At 33.7% G+C, this 25,533-nt stretch overlaps 5 protein-coding genes across 7 annotated transcripts in view; 3 read left to right on the top strand and 2 right to left on the bottom strand.

The window, feature by feature from the left end:
• Positions 1 to 762: 762 nt before the first annotated feature.
• betaggt-I (geranylgeranyl transferase type-1 subunit beta) lies at positions 763 to 4,028 on the top strand. The gene is made up of 5 exons (XM_075296016.1): positions 763 to 1,188; positions 1,253 to 1,403; positions 2,774 to 2,933; positions 3,007 to 3,170; positions 3,230 to 4,028. Exons 1-5 carry the CDS (start codon positions 1,055 to 1,057, stop codon positions 3,827 to 3,829), a joined length of 1,209 nt encoding a protein of 402 aa, XP_075152131.1. The 5' UTR covers positions 763 to 1,054; the 3' UTR covers positions 3,830 to 4,028.
• Positions 4,029 to 4,475: 447 nt separating this feature from the next.
• Positions 4,476 to 8,256, bottom strand: jet (F-box and leucine rich repeat protein jetlag). Of its 2 annotated transcripts, none has more exons than XM_075296017.1 (2): positions 7,424 to 8,251; positions 4,476 to 4,836 (listed from the first exon to the last, which is right to left on the bottom strand). In XM_075296017.1, exons 1-2 carry the CDS (start codon positions 8,152 to 8,154, stop codon positions 4,653 to 4,655), a joined length of 915 nt encoding a protein of 304 aa, XP_075152132.1. In that variant the 5' UTR covers positions 8,155 to 8,251; the 3' UTR covers positions 4,476 to 4,652. The 2 variants fall into 2 exon arrangements, with proteins under 2 accessions (XP_075152132.1, XP_075152133.1); XM_075296018.1 differs by lacking the exon at positions 4,476 to 4,836 and adding an exon at positions 4,845 to 5,079 and having other exon boundaries at positions 7,424 to 8,256.
• Positions 8,257 to 10,869: 2,613 nt separating this feature from the next.
• Marcal1 (SWI/SNF-related matrix-associated actin-dependent regulator of chromatin subfamily A-like protein 1) lies at positions 10,870 to 14,451 on the top strand. Its single transcript, XM_075296019.1, has 8 exons — positions 10,870 to 11,459; positions 11,525 to 11,741; positions 11,836 to 12,326; positions 12,389 to 12,539; positions 12,603 to 12,767; positions 13,004 to 13,286; positions 13,899 to 14,093; positions 14,154 to 14,451. The coding sequence occupies exons 1-8, from the start codon at positions 10,955 to 10,957 to the stop codon at positions 14,325 to 14,327; spliced, it is 2,181 nt and encodes a 726-aa protein (XP_075152134.1). The 5' UTR covers positions 10,870 to 10,954; the 3' UTR covers positions 14,328 to 14,451.
• A 672-nt stretch (positions 14,452 to 15,123) lies between these two features.
• On the top strand, positions 15,124 to 17,137 carry LOC142226128 (protein C10). Its single transcript, XM_075296020.1, has 2 exons — positions 15,124 to 15,280; positions 16,714 to 17,137. Exon 2 carries the CDS (start codon positions 16,759 to 16,761, stop codon positions 17,095 to 17,097), a length of 339 nt encoding a protein of 112 aa, XP_075152135.1. The 5' UTR covers positions 15,124 to 15,280; positions 16,714 to 16,758; the 3' UTR covers positions 17,098 to 17,137.
• A 3,342-nt stretch (positions 17,138 to 20,479) lies between these two features.
• The window catches only part of papi (tudor and KH domain containing protein papi), a 47,594-nt gene continuing 42,540 nt past the window's right edge, over positions 20,480 to 25,533 (bottom strand). For both annotated transcript variants that reach the window (XM_075296022.1, XM_075296021.1), the window contains exons 4-6: positions 22,199 to 22,305; positions 21,984 to 22,112; positions 20,480 to 21,439 (exon numbers count right to left, since the gene is read on the bottom strand). In XM_075296022.1, the coding sequence (XP_075152137.1) occupies positions 21,024 to 21,439; positions 21,984 to 22,112; positions 22,199 to 22,305 (652 nt within the window). In that variant the 3' untranslated portion in view covers positions 20,480 to 21,023. The remainder of the gene's footprint in view (positions 21,440 to 21,983; positions 22,113 to 22,198; positions 22,306 to 25,533) is intronic.

The raw sequence follows: 25,533 nt of genomic DNA on the forward strand, positions 1-25,533 counted from the left end.
ATTCGTACTTTTAATTTAGTGTTTTGGTGAAAACCCCGAATATAGTACTCACCTTAATACTGCAACTAACTGGGAATTATTGTACCATGACCAGACCAAAGACTTTTATGCATTATCCGGGTGCAAAATTCTGTATTTGTAACAAATCTTATGGTGTTTTCTTTTCTGAAAAAAGTGCTTTGCCTTCATTTTGTCTGTACAGAATGCGCATTTTTAAAATGTTACCAGAAACCTAAAAAAATGCTATCATTTCAGCGGGCAGAAAAGAATTCAAAGAAGGAAACAGGGCAATCGCAGCACTCTCGTTTGTTGGCAGTGCTGAAAATGCCCGTAATTTGCCTCTATGCGTGGCGCTATTTTCACAACAGAATTCGAAGCCTTTTCGCACTTTTGCCTGTTTTTTTTAGAAAAGAACCTAAAGAGTACATTTTCCGGGCAAAATGCAAAAAAAGTGTGCATTTTTTACAAGAAAAGAAAACGCCATTAGTGTGGTCAAAAGCAAAGAATTGACGGCAATAAATATCCAACCGAACACATTAATAAGCTGCAGCATCGATTATGTCATCGATCATAAATTATGATGGGAATATCCCCCAAAAAGGTGGACACGGCCATTATCATCTGGTTAAACTAATAATATGAACAGCGCCTTATTCTCTCAATTGAAGAGAGTGAATATCTTAGTCTTAAATTTTTCTTTGCCAGTATTAAGGTACGCTTTCAGATTAGGTTTGCGATACCTATGACATTTGCGCACAGCTGTCTACACAGAATTTGAGTCATCTGTTTGTTCATCTTTGACCATCGACGGGATTCCTTCAGGTGTTACAGATATCCATTCTATTATCTTAAATTATCTAAAAACAAATAATACAGAAGATAAGATCTATCAAAAAATTATAAAACCTATACCCAACGACGTTTAACTCCTACTGAAGAAAAGATAGTTAGCTAGCCGGTCCGGTATCGCATGACAAACCACTTTATATGAATTTGCATTGCTGAGACATTACAAATTAGTCACACAAGTTTTGCCAAAGTTTTCATTGACAATATGTCCTACGATGCCTTGAATATTGAAGGTCCTGCCATAGATGTTGCTCCGGTGCTACTTTCCAAACATGCCAAATATTTTGTTCGATTCCTGCATATACTTCCCGCTCGTTTGGCCTCACATGATTCCACAAGGTAAATATGAGTAGATGCTAGTGACTGATTCCATTTTTCCAAATTTTTGGTTTTCATTATATAGAGGAACTATATCATTTTTTGCCGTATGTGGATTGGACGTATTGAACTCCCTCCACCTTTTAACAAAGGAAATGCGACAGAATATCATTGATTGGACTTATGGTAGTTTGGTGGTACCAAAGCCTGGAGAACGAAATTGTTCAGGGTTTCAGGTAAGTTCATTGTTGATATTACGCTTGTGTCGCATTGTTTATTAAATTTCGTAGAGGCACATTATTATTATTGTATGCCGAATATATTTGTTTGCTTACCTTGTTTTTATTTATCGGAGTCACACAACATTCGCAGTTGTTTGTTTACTCTCGGAGTCCGTTTGCCTATCAAGCTGTCATGTCGTTGCCTTATCATAGTTACGTGCCTTAGGCCAATAGGTGTTGAATTTTAACATTTTTTTGTTTTTCTGCAGAATTTTAGTAACTAGCTATATGTGTTGACAAAAGATTTGAACGATTTATGCGTACAGCATACATTTCATAAATTTAAGGTATTATAAAAAGTTTGGGGACAAACACACATTCTGCTACAGTAAATATGCAAATTCTTTTTTATCAGTAATCGTAAACAGTAGCTGCATAATAATTATATAATAGTATCACAAATACTACTTAATCTCCATATATATATTGCATACAAGCAGATAGCAGGCGTCTAATAGATTTGTAGAAATACATAAAAAATTTGCATAAAGATTAAATTCATTAGTATTTCAATATTTTCGAAAATATTTGAATATTATTATTGTAATGCTCTTGCTCCGATATTTCTCTTTCTATTGCACACCGAAACTTTATTTACCATATGTGTTATTAAACCCACTCGGCCATACAAAGTTTATAATAATCAAAACTGTTGAACAAGCGGAGTTAGTCCTCTTCTCCACTTTTCGGTTTCGGAATGTAGAGAGATTCTCAGAAAGAGAAAGTGTTGTCGTAGTTGGTTCCGTGGAATCGTTTGTATAATTATGAAAATCTTAAAGAGAATTGATATTTAAATTTAAGGATATTTTAAATGTTAACATCCAGTGACCAGCCAACATTGTCGGACCAGTATAAAGTGGGCTGTATTTTGTCCACATTATTTGAATCATAACATCAGCTGCAATGTTAACTTTCAATTTAGATTTTAATTGTTAAAGACTATAGGAAAGTTTTACTAATGATTATTTTTTCTAAAACAAATGTTGTCGTTCGAGGTGGTACTTAGCCTCACCGCCTAATGCAAGAGTATCGCAATAAATGTAATACTCCCTCGTATATAAATGGTGTCGAAATGGCAGCCTAATCGTACTTTCGTTTTTCTACCTTGTGGATGCCTATTTTTAGAGGTTAGGAGACATTATATATTGGAAAACGCTTCCCATAATCCTGCTTATATCATACAAGTACTCATTAATGCTAGATACATTTTTGAAGGATTGACTGCTTGTCCAACTGATTTCACTCAAAGTGCGACATTCTGTTTTACTCACAGATCTCTTTTTTGATCACTAATATATGTTTTATCTCTCACATCTATTTCGTAGGGCTCCCGTTCAGTCACGATTAAAACGGACGATGAAGAACTTTTAAATAATGCAAGATGCTATCAATGGGGCCATTTGGCAATGACTTATACTAGCTTAGGGGTTTTGGTAACCTTGGGTGATGATCTATCACGTCTAGATCGCAAATCAATAGTCGATGGTAAATATATTCTCTGAAGAAAAGTAACCTCGTATATAATGAAATTGTATGGAATTTATTTTGTTACTTATAGGAGTGGCTGCTGTACAAAAGCCAGATGGAAGTTTTAGTGCCTGTTACGATGGAAGTGAAAATGATATGCGTTTTGTATTTTGTGCTGCAGCTATATGCCACATGCTGGACTATTGGGGTGATGTCAATAAAGATAAAATGTTTGATTTTATAATGAAAAGTATTGTAAGTAGGCAATTAATTGCACTATCGTGCATTTAATTTCAATTCCAATTTTGTTTCAGCGCTATGACTATGGCTTCAGTCAACATATGGAAGCTGAAGGACATGGTGGTACCACATATTGTGCATTAGCTGCCCTTCAATTGAGTGGCCAACTGCATAGGGTAGATCAACAAACACTGGAAAACATAAAACGTTGGTGTATATTCCGCCAGGTTGATGGCTTTCAAGGTCGCCCCAATAAACCAGTCGATACTTGTTATTCATTCTGGATTGGAGCCGCACTTAAAATACTGAATGCATTCGAATTAACAGACTACCCTGCAAATCGTTCCTATATTTTAGAGACCCAAGATAATATAGTTGGAGGTTTTGCAAAGTGGCCCCATTCCACAACTGATCCCTTTCACACATACTTAGGTCTTTGTGGCCTTTCGTTTACCGGTGAGCCTGGTTTAATGGAAGTAATGCCTAGTCTAAATATGTCCATGATGGCCTATGACAAACTCAAGAAACTACATGAAAAATGGCAAACAACAAACATTGAAGAGGATCACAAAAACTACATGGAACACCTCAATCAGCGGATGTACGAGACAAAAATTGCAGTAGATGAAGAGACAACAACCACGATTACCTCTCCTCTAATTACGGCGCAGTGATATTTATCCTAAATTGAGGATATTTAGATTATTTTCATTTTTTTACATTCTAAGTTGTATTATCAAATCTAAGTGTAGATATTAATTTTCGTGAAACTACTTTATGTATTTTTAAACAAAATGCCCATATGTACTTTAATAGTTTGAGAAAATTTAAAGGCACAAATATACATAACATTTTTTGATTTTCCATATTAAATGTCATTTATTAATAGTTAGGAAGTTACAGAGTACAAAACTATTTCGATTGTTATCTTTCTCTCTCTCTCTCTCTCTCTCTCTCAATTTTCGTAAAATCGACAGTAAACTTTTCAAAAGTCCAGTAAATTTTTTTGTAGTTTTGCAAAATATAATTTTCTAATTTTGTAAAGTCAAGATTTCGAATTTTGCGATCATTAAAAAGTATTTTTTTTTTTTGGTACGTAGTAGCTGAAATTTCAATACTTTTTATAATTTTTTCTTAGTGATAACATAATCATTGAAATATTTCCTATAATTACCTTGCCTTGGAATTACTGATCATCCGTTCATTCTTTCTTTTGTGTTTCCAATCTATTTTATGAGTTTCCGTATTAAAGCCAGTATGCATCTCACCAGCACCAGTATGCATCCTTTTTTATGGGAGAAAATCTAAACAGCTGAAACATTTTTTATGTTTACTTTAATTATAACTTTATTTCATTAAATAAGACAATAATTTTATAACTTAGAGCAAGCGTTTTTTTAAGAATCTGACAAAACAATCATGTACATAATATTTACAATGCCATCATAGCCTTATTTTACCAATAGCACCATCTCCATAGTATTCTTAACGCCTAATTTAAACTTGTAGGAAAATTTGATTAATATGTTGCCTTATATCGTAGAGTTGTAATTGCATTTCTGCTGCTGGCGGTCGATCTATATGAAGTTTACCCCTCAGTGGAAATAGAGATCTCTCCGTTACCAAATCACATCTTTGTACCATTAAAGATTTCAGTTGTGTACAATTTTTGGTTAGGGTTCTGTAAAGTAAATGTGTTAAAACTTAACCAAAGGCAGAAACGGTAGAGTTTCGATGATTTTAATAATGTCTTGGCTAGTAAATTAGAAAATCGGTGGGATAAAAATCGTTTTGATTGAAATCTAAATTAAATTGTTTATCTATAAAAATTCGTTTACGCAAAGGGCCTAAAGAGCGTTCGCTAACTCGTGGACAATGTCGAACAAAAAGTGATTGCAGTTGCTGACAATAGCTACCCAAAGCTCTATGATAAGAAAAAGAAAGTAAAATACGAAAATGAGTTGTATAGGATATTCAAAAATAAAAAGGAAATATCAAGGACCAACAATATACCATGCATAGACGAAATAGGTTTGAAACACTTTTGCAAAAGAAAAGTTTCGAAGAAATTAAAACAAAATTGTATATATGAAGATGCTAATGTGAACAAGGTTAGATCTTTAACAATTAGTCCAACAAGGCCCTCAATTTTTTTGACGGAATTTTAAATGGAAATTTTGAAAATTACATATAATTAGCGTTGGCGTATTAGTAGATCAAATAAATCTACTGGCTAACGAAAAATATTGCATGTTATATTGACAACTAGGGTTTAATTTCAGGTGTAGCAATCAGGAAATAGGCATTTATATTCAATATCAAATCACTTCAACGTGTTGGTATATAGGACTAAACGAAGCAGGGATGTAAAAGTTGGTACAATTGTACTAAATTTGCTAAATTCCTCTTTCCAAAAGTACACTGGTACTACAATGATATATTTGGTAAATTTGAAAATTTTGGTTTGTCTTCAAATTTGCTCTAGAAGCCCCAGCGTCGATTTATATTAATAATAATTTTGTCCATTATAAATGATCGTGATGACATCTTTTAGGTCTGACTAAATTACAGTCAAATTGGATAAATATTGTCCATTTACGACTTGTTTTTGGTTTCCGCCAGTTTACTTCACAACCATCGTTATTTTACAAGTTGATAAATAGTTTTTATTTTTTGGTTACTAATTCCAATCCATTATTTTTGAAATTTGGTACAAATTAAACCAATTTAAACCAAATATGATTTTTCATCCCTGAAACGAAGACTACCATTACGAAAAGAAAAGCCTAAAAACATGTCGAACAATATAAGAAATAGGGGGATTTGGTGTCTTTATCATGTTATGGACCTATTAGGGTTTGTTTTATATTTTTTCTAGTGGAATACTATATTTTTATAACCACCACCATACAGTGGTGATGGGGTATGTTAGGTTAGGTTAGGTTATGTGGCAGCCCGATGTATCAGGCTCACTTAGACTATTCAGTCCATTGTGATATCACTGAGAGCTGCCCGATTCCATGTTAAGCTCAATGACAAGGGACCTCCTTTTTATAGCCGAGTCCGAACGGCGTTCCACATTGCAGTGAAACTACTTAGAGAAGCTTTGAAACCCTCAGAAATGTCACCAGCATTACTGAGGTGGGATAATCCACCGCTGAAAAACTTTTTGGTGTTCGGTCGTAGCAGGAATCGAACCCACGACCTTGTGTATGCAAGGCGGGCATGCTAACCATTGCACCACGGTGGCTCCCCATGGTGATGGGGTATAATAAGTTTGTCATTCCGTTTGTAACACATCGAAATATTGATTTCCGACAATATAAAGTATATATATTCGTGGTCAGGGAGAAATTCTAAGACGATATAAGCATGTCCGTCTGTTGTAATCACGTTACAGCCTTCAATAATGGCGCTATCGTCCTGAAATTTGGCACAGATTCGTTTTTTGTTTGCAGGCAGGTCAAGTTCGAAGTTCGGTCCACGTTTCGATATAGTCCCCATATAAACCGACTTCCCGATTTGGGGTCTTGGGCTTATAAAAACCGTAGTTTTTATCCAATTTGCCTAAAATTGGAAATCTAGAGGTACTTGCGGACCAAAAAAGGTGTGCCGAAAATGGTGCCCATCGATCCATGTTTTAGTATAGCCCCCATATAGACCGATCTCCCGATTGGCGTCTAGAACTGTATGTTTGCCTGAAATTTGAAATCTAGAAGTATTTTATGACCACAAATAGGTGTGCCGAAATTAGGGTGTATCGGTCCATTTTTTGGTATAACCCCCATATAGACTGATCTCCCGATTTAACTTCTTGGGCGTCTAGAGACTATATTTTCTAGCCGATTTGCTTGAAATTGAAAATCTAGAGGTATTTTAAGATCACAAATAGGTGTGTCACAAGTAGGCTATACCATGTTTTGGTATAGCCCCCATATAGACCGATCTCCCGACTTTATTTCTTGGGCTTCTAGAATGATTCATGGTAGTGGGTATTTAAGATTCGGCCCGGCCGAACTTACTGCTGTATATACTTGTTATAATTAATACCATTGCTGAATAGCCGGGGATTGGAAAAAAAGTAAAACGAAAAACGAACTCCTATTTAAATTCTTGATAAATTAAAATCTTAAGCCATATTTTTCATAGTTTCGGTCGAAACTCTTTTAAATTCTCTATTATATATGATATAGATGTGACAAAAAACGATCAATCAATAAAAAAATAAAGAAACAATCCATGCCAACATTGTATTGTATTTTACTCACTGTATTCCATAATCCGTTATAGCTGAGCATCCAACCAAATTAATATGTTCCAAAGCTCGGCAATACTTTCCTATTTGTATCAATACTTGATCCGTAACGCTTAAGGTGTTCGCCAATGACAAAATGGTTAGCTTATTCAGTTTTCTAAAAAATATAATCAAACAGCGCTCGCCAATTGCCGCACAATGTGATATATCGAACTCCTCAAGATTGCTTTGATGCAAGGTGAGAGCATCAACGGCCCCTGTTGTTAACCATTGACATTTCGACAACTTAAGGACACGCAAATCCTTACATTCTATTATGATGGGCTGTAACGCCATTGGTGTTATATTAACGCATTCATTTAAATTGACCACTTTTAAATGTTTATTTTTTGCTAATATAGGTAACAACAATTCATCAGTCATCCAGTGACATCGGGCCAATTGAAGATTCTCCAATTTTTTGCAATTTTCTCCCAGCACTCTAAATGCAAAGTGAATGTTGGGACTGTTGTTGCCTGCAAAATTTATTTCCGTTAGCTTTTCAATAGCACCATCAACCAATCGTTTTGCGGCTTGTGAACAACAACGGAGCGTAAAAAGTTCTTTCAGGGTCAAGTTCGATAAAATGTTCGGTATAATAATGTCTTCCCAGCTGAGCACTTCGAAGAATATACCTGAATCCTCATAATGACCAATCGTAGACATTTCCTCCAAATGGCGTTCTTCGTTGGTTAATGTCGTCATCGTAGCCCACAAGATAATAGTTTTTACAAGATAACTTTTAATGGTGCTAAATAAATAATCGTAAATCCAATTGTTTACTACTACAGGTAATAAACATTGAACCAGGGTTGCCATCCCTCAAAAAAAGTTGTATGCGCATATGCTTCAATTTTCATTTGCAGCATTTTTCTCTATGTACTTACAGCCAATTTCTCATATCCGAAACGAACGCTTTCGTTCGACTGAAATGCTGATTTTCCTTTATGAATTCAGCTGTTTTGGGCATTCTAGTCGAACGAAAGCATTCGTTTCGGATATGAGAAATTGGCTGTTAAAATTTAGTTGTGACGTTGAATTTCTGTCGATCAATAGAGGTGGCTGTTAAAGGCCAGAAATAGCGGAAAAAATTGTATTCAATAGTTGATTTGTAATTTGTAATTTTTGTAATTTTATTTAATAATAATCAATCAATGCCCTCAAGGACTACAAATTGATAGACAAATCGATAGAAAAAAAGTACAAACTTTTTGAAAACTTGCTTTGGGCTATTCCCCATCAAGTTATAACAAAATCTGCAACAAATATGTATAATTTTATGCCTTTTTTACTGTTTTAAGGTGGGTACTATGTTCGGTTTTCGAGTTGAAAACCACTTTATTTTCGCGATTACTTTTCCTCAAATAATCAAAATTATAAATGAAAACAAACTTATTCCTGTGAAGTCTTTTCGAAATCTAGAGAAACAAGAAACAGCGCATCAATTGAGTTAATTTATCTGTTTTATATTGAACTGTTTTAATAAAGTAACCACGAAAATTTCAACGCGAAAAGCGGACATAGTACTTACCTTTAGTTTTCATTTTAAGGTGAGTACTATGTTCGGTTTTTCCACCAAAACACTAAATTAAAAGTACAAATATATTTATGAAGACGATTATATTTTGATCAAGTATTGTCAAATAATGGATTGAAAAAGTCCAAGGAATTGATTGCAAATAATTTTATATTTCTAAATTAATTAATTAAAAAAAGTAACCGTGAAAACAAGCTGGTTTTCAGCTTGAAAACAGAACATAGTACTCAGCTTTAAGGTAAGTACTATGTTCGCTTTTCGAGTTGAAATTTTCGCGGTTACTTTACTAAAACAATGCAATATAAAGCAGATAAATTAACTCAATTGATGCGCAATTTCTTGTTCCTATAGATTTCGGCATGACTTTACGGGAATATGTTTGTTTTCATTTATAATTTTGATTATTTCAGGAAAAGTAATCGCGAAAATATAGTGATTTTCAACTCGAAAAACGAACATAGTACACACCTTTAGTGAAAAAAGTCGAACTTAATACCCACCTTAAGGCCGGTACTCTGTTCGGTTTTCGCGTTGAAACTCCATACAAAACCAAAAAATGCGAAAAATTTGCGAAATTTTTTCCATTTGTGATACTTTGTTTTTTCGTGTTGAAAAACTGACGTTTATAGCACGGCGCCATTTGCAATGTGAATTAAGAAATAATTTATTTATTAAAAACTATTTGTGCGGGTTTATAAATCAAACACGGACCATATTTTTGTTCCGAAACTATACAAAGGATCAAAGGAATAGCAGATCAATTGCCCAAGGAAAAATAAAATGTTATTTTGTAAAAACTAGCAACAACCACCAACTTAATCCAATATCGCTCCCTATAAATAGCGCTCCAAGCTACCTAAAAAAACGCCGCTTTCTCTGTGCGAAATAATGGTTTCCATAAAAAATTTTCGCAAGAATGAACATAGTACCGGCCTTTAAGGCCGGTACTATGTTGGGCAGATCAATTGCCCAAGGAAAAATAAAATTTTATTTTGTAAAAACAAGCAACAACCACCAACTTAATCCAATATCGCTCCCTGTAAAATAGCGCTCCAAGCTACCTAAAAAAAATGAACATAGTACCGGCCTTTAAGGCCGGTACTATGTTCATTCTTGCGAAAATTTTTTATGGAAACCATTATTTCGCACATAGAAAGCGGCGTTTTTTTAGGTAGCTTGGAGCGCTATTTATAGGGAGCGATATTGGATTAAGTTGGTGGTTGTTGCTTGTTTTTACAAAATAACATTTTATTTTTCCTTGGGCAATTGATCTGCTATTCCTTTGATCCTTTGTATAGTTTCGGAACAAAAATATTTCTTAATTCACATTGCAAATGGCGCCGTGCTATAAACGTCAGTTTTTCAACACGAAAAAACAAAGTATCACAAATGGAAAATATTTCGCAAATTTCAACGCGAAAACCGAACAGAGTACCGGCTTTTAAAACAAAAATTTATATAAATCTAATGAAATTAATAGATTTTGAAATTAAAAGCCCCTTCTTGTAAAATATTTTAATTTTTTGGCATTTTGACAAATTGACAATGTCGATAAAAGGGAGTGCTGCAATTGCCCTAACATGCAGACTGATGGATACTTTAATTAATGAAAATGGGGTAATTTCAAGTTTTCGTTAATATTTTATAACAAAGAAATATATGGCACCGGAAAAAAGTAGAATACGTGAATGTTGCTTTTATTTTATATTAATTTTGTTGTAGTTCATTTTACGTTCACCTTGTTTACTTCTTTAAATTCTTTTCTGTTCCTTAAAATTATAGACTCTGTATAGGCGAAATGAAGTTAAAAACCTTTTTTTCAGAAAAACAGAAATTGATTTAGCACTTATTATTTTATCGTTGTTATGGTAACCCTAAACGTTAACTACAGCTGATTCTACCGCGATTAGTGGAAGATTTAATACAACGCAGGTTGGATGTTTTAAAAGCTAGTAAAATAAAATAAAAATGTCCTCATGTTCCGCTGCTGAGATAGCTGAGAAAAGGCGAATTGCCTTGGAGAAATTGAAGGCGAAAAAAGCAAACCTGGCTAAAACACCTCCGCAAACAAAAGCTCCACCAAATACCACAATTGCTTCATCTACCAATGCACCTATTACAACAGAAAATAAGGCATCGTCATTTTTGAATGCCCTAAAGGGAAGTAATATATTCAAACAACGCCAAGAACCTCAGCATTCTGCACGGGATGCTGCGCATCCTTACAAAAGGCCATCGCTTGAAGAGTCTAAGAATTTCTACAAAAAATCGTCTAATGGAGACAATAATGAGAAACGAAACGGCCCTATTCTAGGTTTATGTCCTGCTCAAAAGAGCATTATAGGACCTGTTGGTGTCAATTCAGTTAGCTGTAAAGTTGCAATGATAAGTGTTACACGATTCGAAATTCAACCCTCTGGTTACCACAGTAAGCTCATTGAGGTTTTTAAAACTATACCCTCCAAATCATATGGTGAGTTTAAAGCTTTGTCATATGATACACTTTTTTTTAAATTTATATTTTCAAAAATTATCTAGATCCATCTACACGTTTTTGGAATTTTGCTTTGTCTGATTATGACACTCTTCAGGAACGCGTAAATAATTTGAAGCCTGATGTTGTAATGGGAATTATACCTAAAACCGTGATGAAATTGTGTCTATCACCTCCCAAAGACCTTGATAAGTCTTGCTTGGAGTCATTGGAACCTACCATTGGGACGAAATTGATGCCATTTCAGAGAGAAGGAGTGTGGTAAGTAATTTAAATCGATCTAAGTTTAAAAGAATTAAAATGGTTCATGCGTCATTTTGCATATTAAAAAACCTTTCTTTATTTTTAAACTAAGTTTTGCAATATCTCTAAATGGTCGTTGTATGATCTGTGATGAAATGGGTTTGGGTAAAACCTATCAAGCGATAGCAGTTGCTGATTTTTATAAAGAAGATTGGCCTCTCTTTATATGTACAACTGCATCCACACGGGATTCTTGGGCTAACCACGTACGTGAGTTGCTACCATATCTTCCGTTGCATTATGTCCAAGTACTAAACTCGAATCAGCAATATATTGGAGATTGCAAAGTGCTCATCACAAGTTACAGCATTATGGAACGTAATATTCAACAAATAATGGATCGTAAATTTGGATTTTTGATATTCGATGAGTCGCATAGTTTGAAAAATCCTAAAGCCAAATGTACAATGGTGGCCGATCGGCTGTCTCAACAAGCCAAACGTATAATTTTACTATCTGGAACACCTGCCTTGTCAAAACCAGTAGAATTGTTCAGCCAATTGCAAATGGTAGATAGAAAATTCATGGGTTTTATCGATTTTAGTAAGTATACGAATGAGTGATTTTTCATTGAAATTAAAATATATGTAATGAACCTCTTATAGCAACACGGTATTGTGATGGAAAACAAACTAATTTTGGTTGGGATGCAAATGGTCAATCCAATCTTAAAGAGTTGAATGTTGTGTTAAAACTTAAATTTATGATAAGGAGAACCAAGGCTGAAGTGTTGAGTGATTTATCGGAAAAATATAGGTATATAATAAATAAACTCTTCTAGGGGACGTAATAAGCATGGGTGTTTTTTTTTCTCTTCAGAGAAACAGTTGTTCTAGATCCTGCTCTCGTGTGGCCAAGTGATGAAATTAAGGAATCTTTAAATACTGTGGCCAAAACATTGCAATTCTCTAAAGGGACTGAAAGAGAACAAATTCTCTTACGCTTTTATGCTCAAACAGCAGAAGTTAAAGCAAAAGCAGTATGGTAAGTATACACAGGTTATAAGTGATTTTGCATGCCCACACGGCAGTCACTCCGTGGTTATGCTATTACCAATCTTGGTGAAGTTTGGTGTTTTGAGTTTCCTATAGAAATTAGAATATCAAATAAAGAAAATAAATTGTCATCCCATTATACATGTTATCATATTCATTTACGTTGAACATATAAAATTATGTTATGTTTTTCTACAATGTAAAAGTTATTTTTTTTCGTTTTAGCGCTTATTTAAAAAAACAAGTAAAGGAACCAAAGAAATTTATTGTATTTGCCCACCACCGTGTAATGTTGGACGCTATTTCAGAATGTCTTGACAAACTGAAAGTGAAATACATTCGAATAGACGGAAGCACTAGAAAAAATGATCGTGGTGAATTCATTGAGACATTCCAAAAGAAACCATCTTGTAAAGTTGCTGTCTTATCATTGGGAGCCTGCAATTCTGGCATAACACTGACAGCGGCAGAATTGATAATTTTTGCTGAACTAACATGGAATCCAAGTGTAAGTCACAGAAAGGAGATTGCAATACACTGTATGTCACTGTGGATCAAAATGAGTATTATTGCGTTAACTAGCTACACATATGTAAAATTTGTTTATATTGATTTAAAAAGTCCGTAAAAATGTTGCTAAATCTTCGAGTATGAAAAGGCACATTCAACTAAATCTTACTTAACTTCTCAAGTAGTAAAAAATCGCACCAAGGATATTGACTTCTATGAAAAAAAAAGAAAGCAATGATATTCAGCATATGTCTTAATTGGTCTAAAGGATTAGAGCTTTATCTAAACAGGTGTACTCAAGAACTAAAAGTCCACCTATAAGGGTGGATTCAAGCTGTAATGAAGCTTGGATCGGTACTGTACCATATTTCATATTTCGGTCATGTCAGATAAAGCGTGTGGTGTAATAACACCCGAGAAATCAAATGAGGACATCGTATAGTACGAGTGATGTATCAAAATATGGAACGATATAGCATGTTTGCACGTTTCACAACATTTACTATACTTTATATAACCTAACGACAGAAAATGGCATAATGTCGTTTCGTATAGTTACGAAAGTATTTTTTTGTGTTCGTAAACTCATGTTTAAAATTCTTCATTACAGACACTAGCTCAGGCTGAAAGCAGAGCACATCGTATTGGTCAACAAAATCCTGTAATATGCCGCTATTTAATGGCTGCTAAAACTGCTGATGATCATATCTGGAATATGCTTAAAGCCAAACAGGATGTACTCAATAAAGCAGGCATTTTTTGTGAAGACCTACAAGATGCCACACATACAGCCGCTCCAACATCTGTAAGTTTCAACTTGATAAACGTTTTAGTATCTATCTTAATATATTCCTTTATTTTTCAGTCAAATACTTTAGACAAATATTGTACACCTATAAAGTCCGCAAACACCTCCGTCAAAAGTGATACTACTTCGCCCATTTCTACATCGAATATAGATATTAATAAGGAAATTGAAAGTATTGAGGATTTTTTTCAAGATGATGACGATGAAGCATTTAAGGATATTCTCTCTTAAATATTAATTGTTTTATACTATGCCTTATAATTTGTAATAAAGGTTTCAAAATCAAAAGTATCGTCAATTTCAGTATAAGGTTTGCTCAAAAATAAATAAATTGTTTGTCAAAATTTTTATTAAATTTTTTTCCTACTTATCGGTAGTAAATTCATAAATGAGTTATAATTTATTAACTATTTGCTTATCCCATTTGCTATTTAACATAACATTACTTGCATAGTATTGCCTATAATTTTAATTATAAAAATTCTGATGAGTTTAAGGTATTTTTCAGACGCGTATGAGTATGAAAAGAACAGTAACAACTCAACTTTTGCTTATATTAGACTAATTTAAAAATGTGTTATTTTCTTATATATGTTATCTACTGTATTTTAACGTTAAATGTCTTTGGCATAACTGGGTACTATTTAGTTTTCCAAATTAATTGATTCAAAAAAATAACGGTTAATTTCCACCCACCTTTATTGGACGAATTAATCCCAATAAATAACTATTGTGAATCAAACAACGTCACTTTACGTACATTCAACCTGGCAACACTGGCGATATATGCACTGATTTTCCATGTTTCTGATTTTGGAATATATTTGGTATATTTAAAGTGCAAACTCCTTCGATTCGATCATAACCCTGTCGTACAGTTACTCAGGGAAGGGATAGATATTCATTTTATGCGCATTAGTCACAATAAAGATGTGACAAAAACCAATTCCTACGTCCAAGTTTAGATACTACGTTAACTTACTAATCGATTACAAAATATCGATTACTTTGTGCAATCGAAGTTGATAGCCATCCCTATTTTATAAGCTATTTACCAAAAACAATTGTAAACAAACTATTCCACCAAAATCATTATCATTGAATCCCTTATTAAGTTCGTTTTGCAGCAAAACAACTTCAACTTCCATATAAAAAATACAACAGTTTTTGTAGCAAAAACATTGGTAAGTAAAAAAGTGGCACAAATTTATTTGTATGAAAAAAGTTTAGTTGACACAAAAAGGAATCATCAGCCAAAAATCAAGTAAAGCTGTAAAATAATTTCAGTTTATTTAATTCTTTAATTCTTTTTAATAATAATTTATCTTAGTAAGATTGGTAAGGAGGCGATGCTGTACGTTTTCCGGAAATTTTACTAGTACATTTGCAAATGGCTAGGGTTTGGTTTGGAATAGTTGCAACCCGATATGTCAGACTATTCAGTCCATTGTGATACCACAGGTGGTGAACTTCTCTCTTATCAATGAGTGCTGCCCGATTCTATGTTGAGCTCATTGACAAGGGTCCTCCTTCTTATAGCCAAGTCCGAACAGCGTTTCTTATTACGGTGAACCCACTTAGGGAAGCCTTGAAACACTCAGAAATGTCACCAGCATTACTGAGAGCGGATAATCCACATTTTGGTTTCGGTCGAAACTGGGGTTAAACCCACGACCCCGTATATATACAATGCGGGCATGTTACTCATTGCACCACCGTGACTCCCTCTTGGTTTAAATATATCAGCCTCTTGTCCATCTCAAGAATACTGGACGTGAGGACAAGGTCCGAACAAAATGATGACAGGAGGCCACTTTTGTGATAGTTGTTGGGCCCTACGCAAAAAAATAAATGTCGAATACATCCCAAAAGGCTATAGAATTTATTTAAAATTATAGGAGAAACTTAACAAATTAAAGAACATTCCAGTTCGGACTCGTATTAAGTAAATGTAGTTGATTTTTGGAATAAATGTAGAATTTAGTTTAGTCAAATTGAAAAGTTGATGGAAACGGCTGGTATAACGTTTTCACCGGTGAATAGAAATTATCGTAGTATACTTCTACATAATATTACTGTATAGGTGCTTTCTCGATTAAAGAAAAAAGTAACCTGAAAAAGTTGAACTTACTAGAAGAAAACAAACTTGTTGAATTTGCATCATTTCTGAAACTGCTTTGAAATGTTTTCATTGGTTATCCGGGTGATCTCTTAAAGCTTCTTTATGCCTAAACCTAACGACCACGAGATGTTTGGATAGGTATCCAAACCTCAACTATTTCGTTTAGTTCAATCGGTCGTCTGTCACACCACTGCGGTAGCAGTTTTTAGGATAACAGAATTTGCGTCCTCAAAAACCATCGTAGAACCACGTTGATATTTATCAAACTATTTCACTTCTAAAAATTGGAGTAGAACTTTTATTGTTCTATTTCCACTTTTCTAGAATACAGGCATTTAATTTTCCACAGACACTAAAAACAAAATACCTATCCGATCTGGCTTAAATTTATACAGTAGCCGTTTGCGGTACGGTTGCATCAGGCGGTGAATTCAGGAGATATATACGACATTATGATTTCTTACAATAGAAATATATGTATATTTACTTTTTCAGCAAAATATCTTAGTGCCGGTCTTTAGAGGAAATCGGAACACAAAAATGAATTTTAACAATGACACTGCCAAACAAATCCTCATTGATATCATACGTACCGTCAATCAACCGGAAAATTCCAAAAAGCTCTCAGAGGCCAAGGCAAATGCTGGAAAGGAAATGCTTCTTATGATGCAGTACGTTTTTCCTTTGGTTATGCAGCTACAAACGGAGGTAATCAAATCATATGGTTTTCCTGGAAACAGAGAGGGACTTGTACAATTCTCCCAACTAGTGCGTGAGCTTGAAATTCAGGATGTGGAAATTGCTAGACTTCGTAGTCAAATAAGAGCAATATACCTGCCACCAATTGCAATTAATCACACGAACGATATTCTAATCTAAGTACATCTCCATTGACCAATAAAATATTTAAAACTGCCAATATTGCCAATTTTTCAAAAAAAAAATCTCTTTGGTATCTATATTATGCCAATATTCGTTTGTAATGGCATACATACATATATGTTAATTTTTTACTCCAAATACTAGCCATAAGCGACCTTGCAATAAATCTTAAAATTGTAACATTCAATAAAGTTTAGCTCAAAAAATTGTTTTTTATTTTAAAATTGTTCCATTAGTGCAACGTTAGCTAAGAAACTTTTGAAAAGAACGATGGAAATATCTGCTATCTTGTCTATGAATTCCTTATGCCAGTTAGGAACTTAACTACGGAAAATTTTTCAGTTAAAGTTAAACAGAGAAAAGTTATCTGCAAATTGTGATTCCTCGTATCTCTTGTTCTTTATATGAAAAGTCGTTTCATGTACGAGTCGCTCGTATCTGGAATATGTTGCCTCTTGATTTGAGAATTTTCTCCCATTCGAATAATGCTTTTCGTTTGAAAATGTATCGATTTTTTCGGGAGCATCAATTTGAAGTTGATATTGATATTCTATAATGCTCTATATTTTTGGTGCTAATTGCTGGACCCAGACTGTTAGTTTGTCTTTTGAATTCGTATTCCCTTACATTATACTTACTTGGCGGGGGAGCCCTTTATGAGTTACTCATGTAAAAAATTGTTATACTATTTTAAATGTTCACACATGTTATTTTATGTATCTTTACTTAGGCTTTAGTCATGTAATACGTTGATTATTAGGCCTCATTGGCTTTGTATTACGAAATAATTGGAAATTGAAAATTTCATTCTGTTAACTGGCAGTTAAAGCCTAACGGATCTGTATGAAAATGGCCGTAAATAAAATAGGTCTACAAATAAAGTGTTGAAACGATCAATAATACAATAACTCAATGTTATTAAAAGGTATTTTCCAAAAATTGTGTATGTTTCGGTCATGGCCATTATTCTTTTTGATAAAATAAGTTAGGCCTCTGAATTCAATAAAAGTAGAATATAATTATATATTTTGGCACATTTTATTATGGCTTGAAAGGCAATGATCCGCAGCACCAATTCAAAAAGATTATTTTCTTTAATATTATTTATTAAGGAATTATTGTTTGTCGACTTTATAGTATTAAAAAATATTGTTTTCCAAAATTTTTGGAATTCTTCGTAAGTTCACACAAACTTGTTGCAGTAATAAATTTCGCTTTTTATACTTCAGAAGTCTTTTTTCTGTAAATAACATAGCTTTGACTCATTTGAAGAATAATCTCAATCACAAAATAAAATTATTATATATTTTTGTGTTTGTGTTCTTACTTTCTTGCAAACAAAAATGTGAAAGAAAGAAGCATCAGTAACATTTTCGCAACAAAAACAATGTTGCACAACAAAACCAATGTTGCGCAGCAACATTGCGTTTCCGAAAAGGTTCCTAATATTAATCCCTGCACAGTACACTGAAAAAATATCACCAAAATATTTGCAATTAAAAAGTTGATAGACTTTAATCAAGATATAAACATTAAGTTTATTAAGTCAATGATTGAAAATTTTTAATTAACAAATTGACACAATTAACTTTTAATCACTTCTTCCAAAGCAGCAATTTGGGTTTAGGAAGGAGCACAACACTTGCCACCCTCTCATGAAGATAAAAAGGATTGTCCACCAAAATTTCAATAACTCTCTATCCACCGGTATGGTACTTCTTGACATTAAAGCGGCCTTCGACAGCGTCTGGCACAACGGCCTAATCTTTAAAATGATGAAATTTGGGTTTCCTACTTATATTGTCAAACTAACTCAAAGTTTTTTAAACGGCAGATCTTTTAGGGTTTGCCTTGGCGAAACAAAATCTGAGGAATATAATATCCCAAGTGGTTGCCCGCAAGGCTCCTGCTTATCACCATTGCTTTACAATATATTTACTGCCGATATACCTATCATAAAAAATTGTATGATATCTGTGTTTGCAGATGACACAGCCATTTTAAGCTCTAATTTGTACTCCTCTATTATTACCAAAAACCTGGAAGATGGTCTGAATAAATTATACCAGTACTTTAACAAATGGAACATCTCTGTAAATCCTGACAAAACGCAAGCAATATACTTCTCGCGAAAACGGAAATCATGTTTTCTGCCACAAGCCCCATTAAGGTTTTTAAACCACAATATAGCATGGGAAGTAAACGTTAAATATCTAGGAGTCGTTCTAGATAAAAAACTTAATTTTTGTGACCACATCCCTGCTGTAGTTCATAAAATAAACAAGACTATAAGGACAATGTATCCATTTATTGCCAGAAACTCGGAATTAAATAGAGAAAATAAGAAACTGTTAATTAAATCAATATTCTTGCCGATAATTTACTATTGTGCTCCTCTCTGGGCATCTTCGGCCAGATGCCACATCCATAAACTTCAAGTAGTCCAGAACAAACTGCTAAAAATGATTTTTAACCTATCATGGCATTTCTCTACACAAAGATTACATTCCCTTTCAGGGTTTCCACTTGTATCAGATAAACTTGAAGAAATCTACTCAAATTTTAATGTAAGATGTAAAGCATCTATATATAAACATATTAATGAAATTGCCTCAACTTAAATTAGCCCTAAGCCTCCTAATCTAGTCAAACATTTATAAAGGTTTTGTTATACTTTTTCCTTTAACTATTTATTAATGTGATTAAACACACGTCGTAAATGTTGAAATACTACATAGCATAATTAAGAAGAAAAGGAAATTATTTTTCTTAAACTCTTTAGAAATAAGTATAAATGTAAAGAAAAAGCAGAAACGGAATGTTATGAAATAAATGAAATGAAATGAAATGAAAAAACTTTTAATCACTTAAAAAAAAATAGATGGAATTTTTTTTAATTTTTAAATAAAAATTTATTTCAAACCATCAATTTTTTAATCAAACTAAAAACACTAACGGTCATTTTCATGTAGCTCCGTTAGGCTTTAACTGCCAGTTAACAGAAAGAAAAATGGAAATATCTTTTCTGCGGTTAACTGAAAAATTTTCAGCAGTTAAGTTTCTAACTGACATATGGAATATATACGCAATATGACAGATATGTAGATATCACGGTTTAAAAGTTCGTTAGCTAACGGAGCTGAAACAATTAAAAAATTAATTGAAATTTGCTTATGAAATCAATTAATTTTTTAATCAAGTATTTTTTATGTCCAATTAAACCTTTGATTGATACTATCATTTTCGTGATTGAAGAAATTTCAATTTAAAAATTAATTGGCCCAATTTATTTCGTGATTGAATCAGAAAAAAATGTTTGTCTGTAGATGGAGTTAGAATCTTGGCATAGCACCTCTGTAAAGAATAAACCAACTGGACGTATTTTAAAATATTCTTTTATTTTTGAAAGCATTTTTTAATTACCTTTCATATGTTAAGGATTTTCATTAAGTTTTATATCTTTTATTTTCAAACCGATATGCCACAGAAATCGATCATAGATATAGTACAACAATGGTGTACGTGTTACTTAATCATATTAAGTAATTGTTTAAATAAATCATGGAACATAATTTCAATCGTATAATGACAATAAAGTACGACTTACTACACAAAAAAAAATCAAATATGTACATTACATAAATTTAAATAAAAGTCTTTAAAATGTGGACATATTCAAATAAAAAAGACTTAAGTTATAAGTTTATGTCAAACTTATGTTCCCAATTAACGAAAAAGTAATAAAAAATACATAATAACTAAGTATATGGCATAAACACAATTCTAGAATTAAAGTCCTCACAGAAACATAAATATAAAATTAAAAAAGAAATATAATTACATATAAACTATGTACAGGAGAATTAAGTTTAGAACACTAAAGCTAGTTAAAACCATACAAATAACAACAACAGTAATATTTCTTATCGTTGCGGATTGCCATTAAATGTTGTTGGTTGCTCTAAGGGCGTAATGTGATGTCCATTTGTCTCTGGTAAATTATTGCCATTTATAAACTCTGCCGGTGACATTTTTGACAATTCAGGATTGCCATTAAAGTACTTTTGATATGGTGTGATTGTTTTCAGGTGTTTAAGTTGTTCCTCAATAAGGGCATCTTCAGCCGAATCAATTCCACCATTTGAGTATGTTGGCGATAATGGTGGAGGTGATTGTGATTTTAAATTGTGTTGTATGGAGGACGTTGTGGATGAGGTCAATGCATCATTAGAATTGCTGCGGCTTGTATTATAAGGTGATCTGGCGCGAGGATAATCGTCAGAGGAGGGCAAAGCATAACCTTGAGATATCATCATATAGCCCAAATTAACTTCAACACCTGAAACATAAAAAATAAAATAAAAAGTTTATGTTAGCAATTCGTATGAAAAAATATATCTTTCCGTTTTTTTTTTGCATCCAACTTTAACATGTTGGATTGTAAAATTTTGAGTTTTTTGTCTCTTTTTTTAATGGCAATTTGAATTACTCCAATCCCAAAATCAACGCAAAATTTCACTGGGATACAAAAAACAAGCTTCGAATTCTTTTAGTACATTTTTGAAAACGTCGAACTTTTCTATGTAAAAATATGGAATTTTCGATTTATTGCAATGACTTTCCGATTAATGAAAACTACAGATATTTGGTTATTCATATATAAAATCGACTAAAAGTTGAAATGAATAAAAGTAAAATTTTGAAATTCGTAATGTCCACTCGTATGATTGTATTCATAGTGATTATTTTAGACGTTTGTGCTACCTATTAATATAGGTAATTAAGGAATCTGCTAATATGTATCTACCTACAAGGCTTGGGAGAGTCCCCCAACATTAGAAACTCATACTAAAAAACGTGGATGTGATTAAATAAAAACTGACCTTCTTGTATGTCGTATATTTCAACTCCAGGAATAGGCGAACCTTCTCGAGCTGCCGCGTTTCCAGTAAGAGATTTAACACGATCCTTATATGTGACAACTCTCGATATGAGTTTCTTCCAGCGAGCAACTAATTGAACCAAATAATAAATAGGATACATTTTTTTATTTTCTAATGAATGTTGCAATTATTATATATATATTTGCTATACAAACCCTGGGTAAACTCTTCAAAGAATTCTATGGACTGTGATTCCCAAGTATCAGGGTCAGTAGGTCGCGTCGATTTAACATTAGCTAAGAAACATTCAACTGCTTGGAATCTGAAAAAAGGGATACAATTAAATAAATCATATATACATTGGGAAACATATCTTAATTACAAGTGAAATAAATTAATCCTATAATGCTCATTTGAGTTGTGAGAAATTTCATCTAGCCGATGGCGTAACTAAATTAAATTATGACCTTGGCAAAATATATTGATGGTTTCAGACTAATTGTCTTCAAATAAATTTAAATTTCTCCTGATAAAGGATCGTATACAAAACATTTCTTGTGAGTATCCTGTACAATTTGGAAGTGAACAAATCGAGCAGATACACAAAACAAAATTGTAAATAATTGTTGGCATGGGACGATCAAATAAATAATTTCTCCCACCGGAAAAATGTTTTGTATGTTACAAACTTTATATTAAACGGAACATCTTAGCCCCCTTAAAATTCGTATCTTATTGGTCAAGTAGTACCTAGTTCCAGTGTTGTTGTACGGCAGTGAACTTTTTACTAAATGTTAACAGTAAAAATCATCTCGCCATATTAAGATATATTTACGCTCTTAAACGTTCGAACGTTGCTTTTTTTTATTTTATTTGGCTGATAAGTCCCCGGTCTGACACATAGATGGCGTCGCTAGTATTAAATGCATATTATTTTTATATAGTACCAACCTTCAAATGATTCGTGTCAAAATTTGACGTCTGCAAGTCAAGTAGTTTGTGTGATAGAGCATCTTTTGTGAAGCAACTTTTGTTATTGTGAAAAAAAAAATGGAAAAAAAAAGAATTGATGAGTTTCCGGACTCTGCCCCATGGAAATCAACAATAATTGATTGGTATGCAAAATTCAAGCGTGGTGAAATGAGCACGGACGGTGAACGCAGTGGACGCCCGAAGAGGTGGTTACCGACGAAAACATCAAAAAAATCCACAAAATGATTTTGAATGAAGTTGATCGAGATAGCAGAGGCCTTAAAGATATCAAAGGAACGTGTTGGCCATATCATTCATCAATATTTGGATATGCGGAAGCTCTGTGCCGCGCCAGCTCACATTTGACCAAAAACAACAACGTATTGATGATTCTGAGCGGTGTTTGCAGCTGTTAACTCGTAATACACCCGAGTTTTTCCGTCGATATGTGGAATGGATGAAACATGGCTCCATCACTATACTCCTGAGTCCAATCGACAGTCGGCTGAGTGGACAGCGACCGGTGAATCGTCTCCGAAGCGTGGAAAGACTCAAAAGTCCGCTGGCAAAGTAATGGACTCTGTTTTTTGGGATGCGCATGGAATAATTTTTATCGATTATCTTGAGAAGGGAAAAACCATCAACAGTGACTATTATATGGCGTTATTGGAGCGTTTGAAGGTCGAAATCGCGGCAAAACGGCCCCATATGAAGAAGAAAAAAGTGTTGTTCCACCAAGACAACGTACCGTGCCACATTGAGAACGATGGCAAAAATTCATGAATTGGGCTTCAAATTCTTCAAATCTGGCCCCAGTGACTTTTTCTTGTTCTCAGACCTCAAAAGGATGTTCGCAGGGAAAAAATTTGGCTGCAATGAAGAGGTGATCGCCGAAACTGAGGCCTATTTTGAGGCAAAACCGAAGGAGTACTACCAAAACGGTATCAAAAAATTGGAAGGTCGTTATGATCGTTGTATCGCTCTTGAAGGGAACTATGTTGAATAATAAAAACGAATTTTGACAAAAAATGTGTTTTTCTTTGTTAGACCGGGGACTTATCAGCCAATCTGTTACGACCATAAGTTCGGCCAGGCCGAATCTTAAATACCTACCACCATGAATCAAATATTAGGGTTTCCTTTGAAATTTCAGGGGGGGGGGGGGGGGTTTGAGGACAAATCAAGCAGAGCAGTTCAACCAATACACTTCCCGGAGATAAATTTAAAGATTTTACCTATGAAGACTATATCAGATTCTGGATTTGTAAGAACCATTTTTGTTTTAGAGGAATCATTAACATCTCTTGTAAGTGTGCAAGAAAATTATAAAATAACGTCTTGATTTGAAATCTTAAATCTGTAGATTTTCACCCGAGAAGAAAAATCTGGAAATTTTACATTGAGTTTCAAGCAATTTTCATGATCGGTGCGCCTTCTATACCCTCAAGAAGTGAAATTTCAGACAAATCGGATAAAAACTACGGTTTCTAGAAACCCAAGGAGTTAAATGGGGAAATCGTTCTTATGGGGGCTATACTAAAACACTGACCGATACTCACCATTTTCGGCGTATCTCTTTATGATCCAAAAATAATTCTAGATTTCGAATTTCATACAAATTGGATAAAAACTACGGTTTTTATAATCCCAAGAAATAAAATCCGGAGATCGGTCATTATTGGGGATATACCAAAACATGAACCAATACACGCCCTTTTCGGCACACCTCTTTATTGTCATAAAATACTTCTAGATTTCCAATTTCAGGCAAATTGGATAAAAACTACGATTTCTATAAGCCCAAGACCCGAAATCGAGAGCTTGGTTTATATGGGGACTATATCAAAACCTGGACCGATATAGCCCATCTTCGAACTTGACCTGCCTGCAGACAAAAGACGAGCTTGTGCAAAATTTCAGCATGATTGCTTCATTATTGAAGACTGTAGCGTGATTACAACAGACAGCCAGACAAACGGACATCGTTATATCGTCTTAGAATTTCTCCCTGATCAAGAATATATATACTTTATATAATCGGAAATCGATATTTCGATGTGTTACAAACGGAATGACAAACTTATTATACCCCCGTCACCATGGTGGTGTGTATAAAAATAGTTAGTAAGCGAGGCTGCTTCTCCTTTTTTGACCTATAGTTTTTTGTAGTTTTAGTTTACTTTACTAACTTGATCTTTTCAGTGTATAATGCTCATAACAAAAGAAACTTTAGTGCTGTGACTCATTTTGCTTGAGATTTTCGAATTTATTTTTATATTCATTCAATCCTTGACCCAATTTGCATAAATGTGACAGCTTTCGTAACAAAAGCTTTTGCGAAAGAAAATGTCGGTAAATATTTTGTATTAACATTTGTTATCCTTAAAAAATGTACGGCAATAAAACCCTTCGTTCAGCACCTCATATATCGTTTTCAAGATTAATGCTACACACAAAATAGAATGACAAAGAGTTAGGACCTAAGAGTTAGAATCTAAAAGGAATAAAAGATCTTTTCCCTTAGTTGTCAAGGAAAACCATGTGTAGGCTTTTGATAGAAAAGGAGCAGTGGACAACA

This window comes from Haematobia irritans, chromosome 2 (assembly GCF_050003625.1).
Source record: "Haematobia irritans isolate KBUSLIRL chromosome 2, ASM5000362v1, whole genome shotgun sequence".
In the NCBI taxonomy this organism is placed as follows: domain Eukaryota; kingdom Metazoa; phylum Arthropoda; class Insecta; order Diptera; family Muscidae; genus Haematobia; species Haematobia irritans.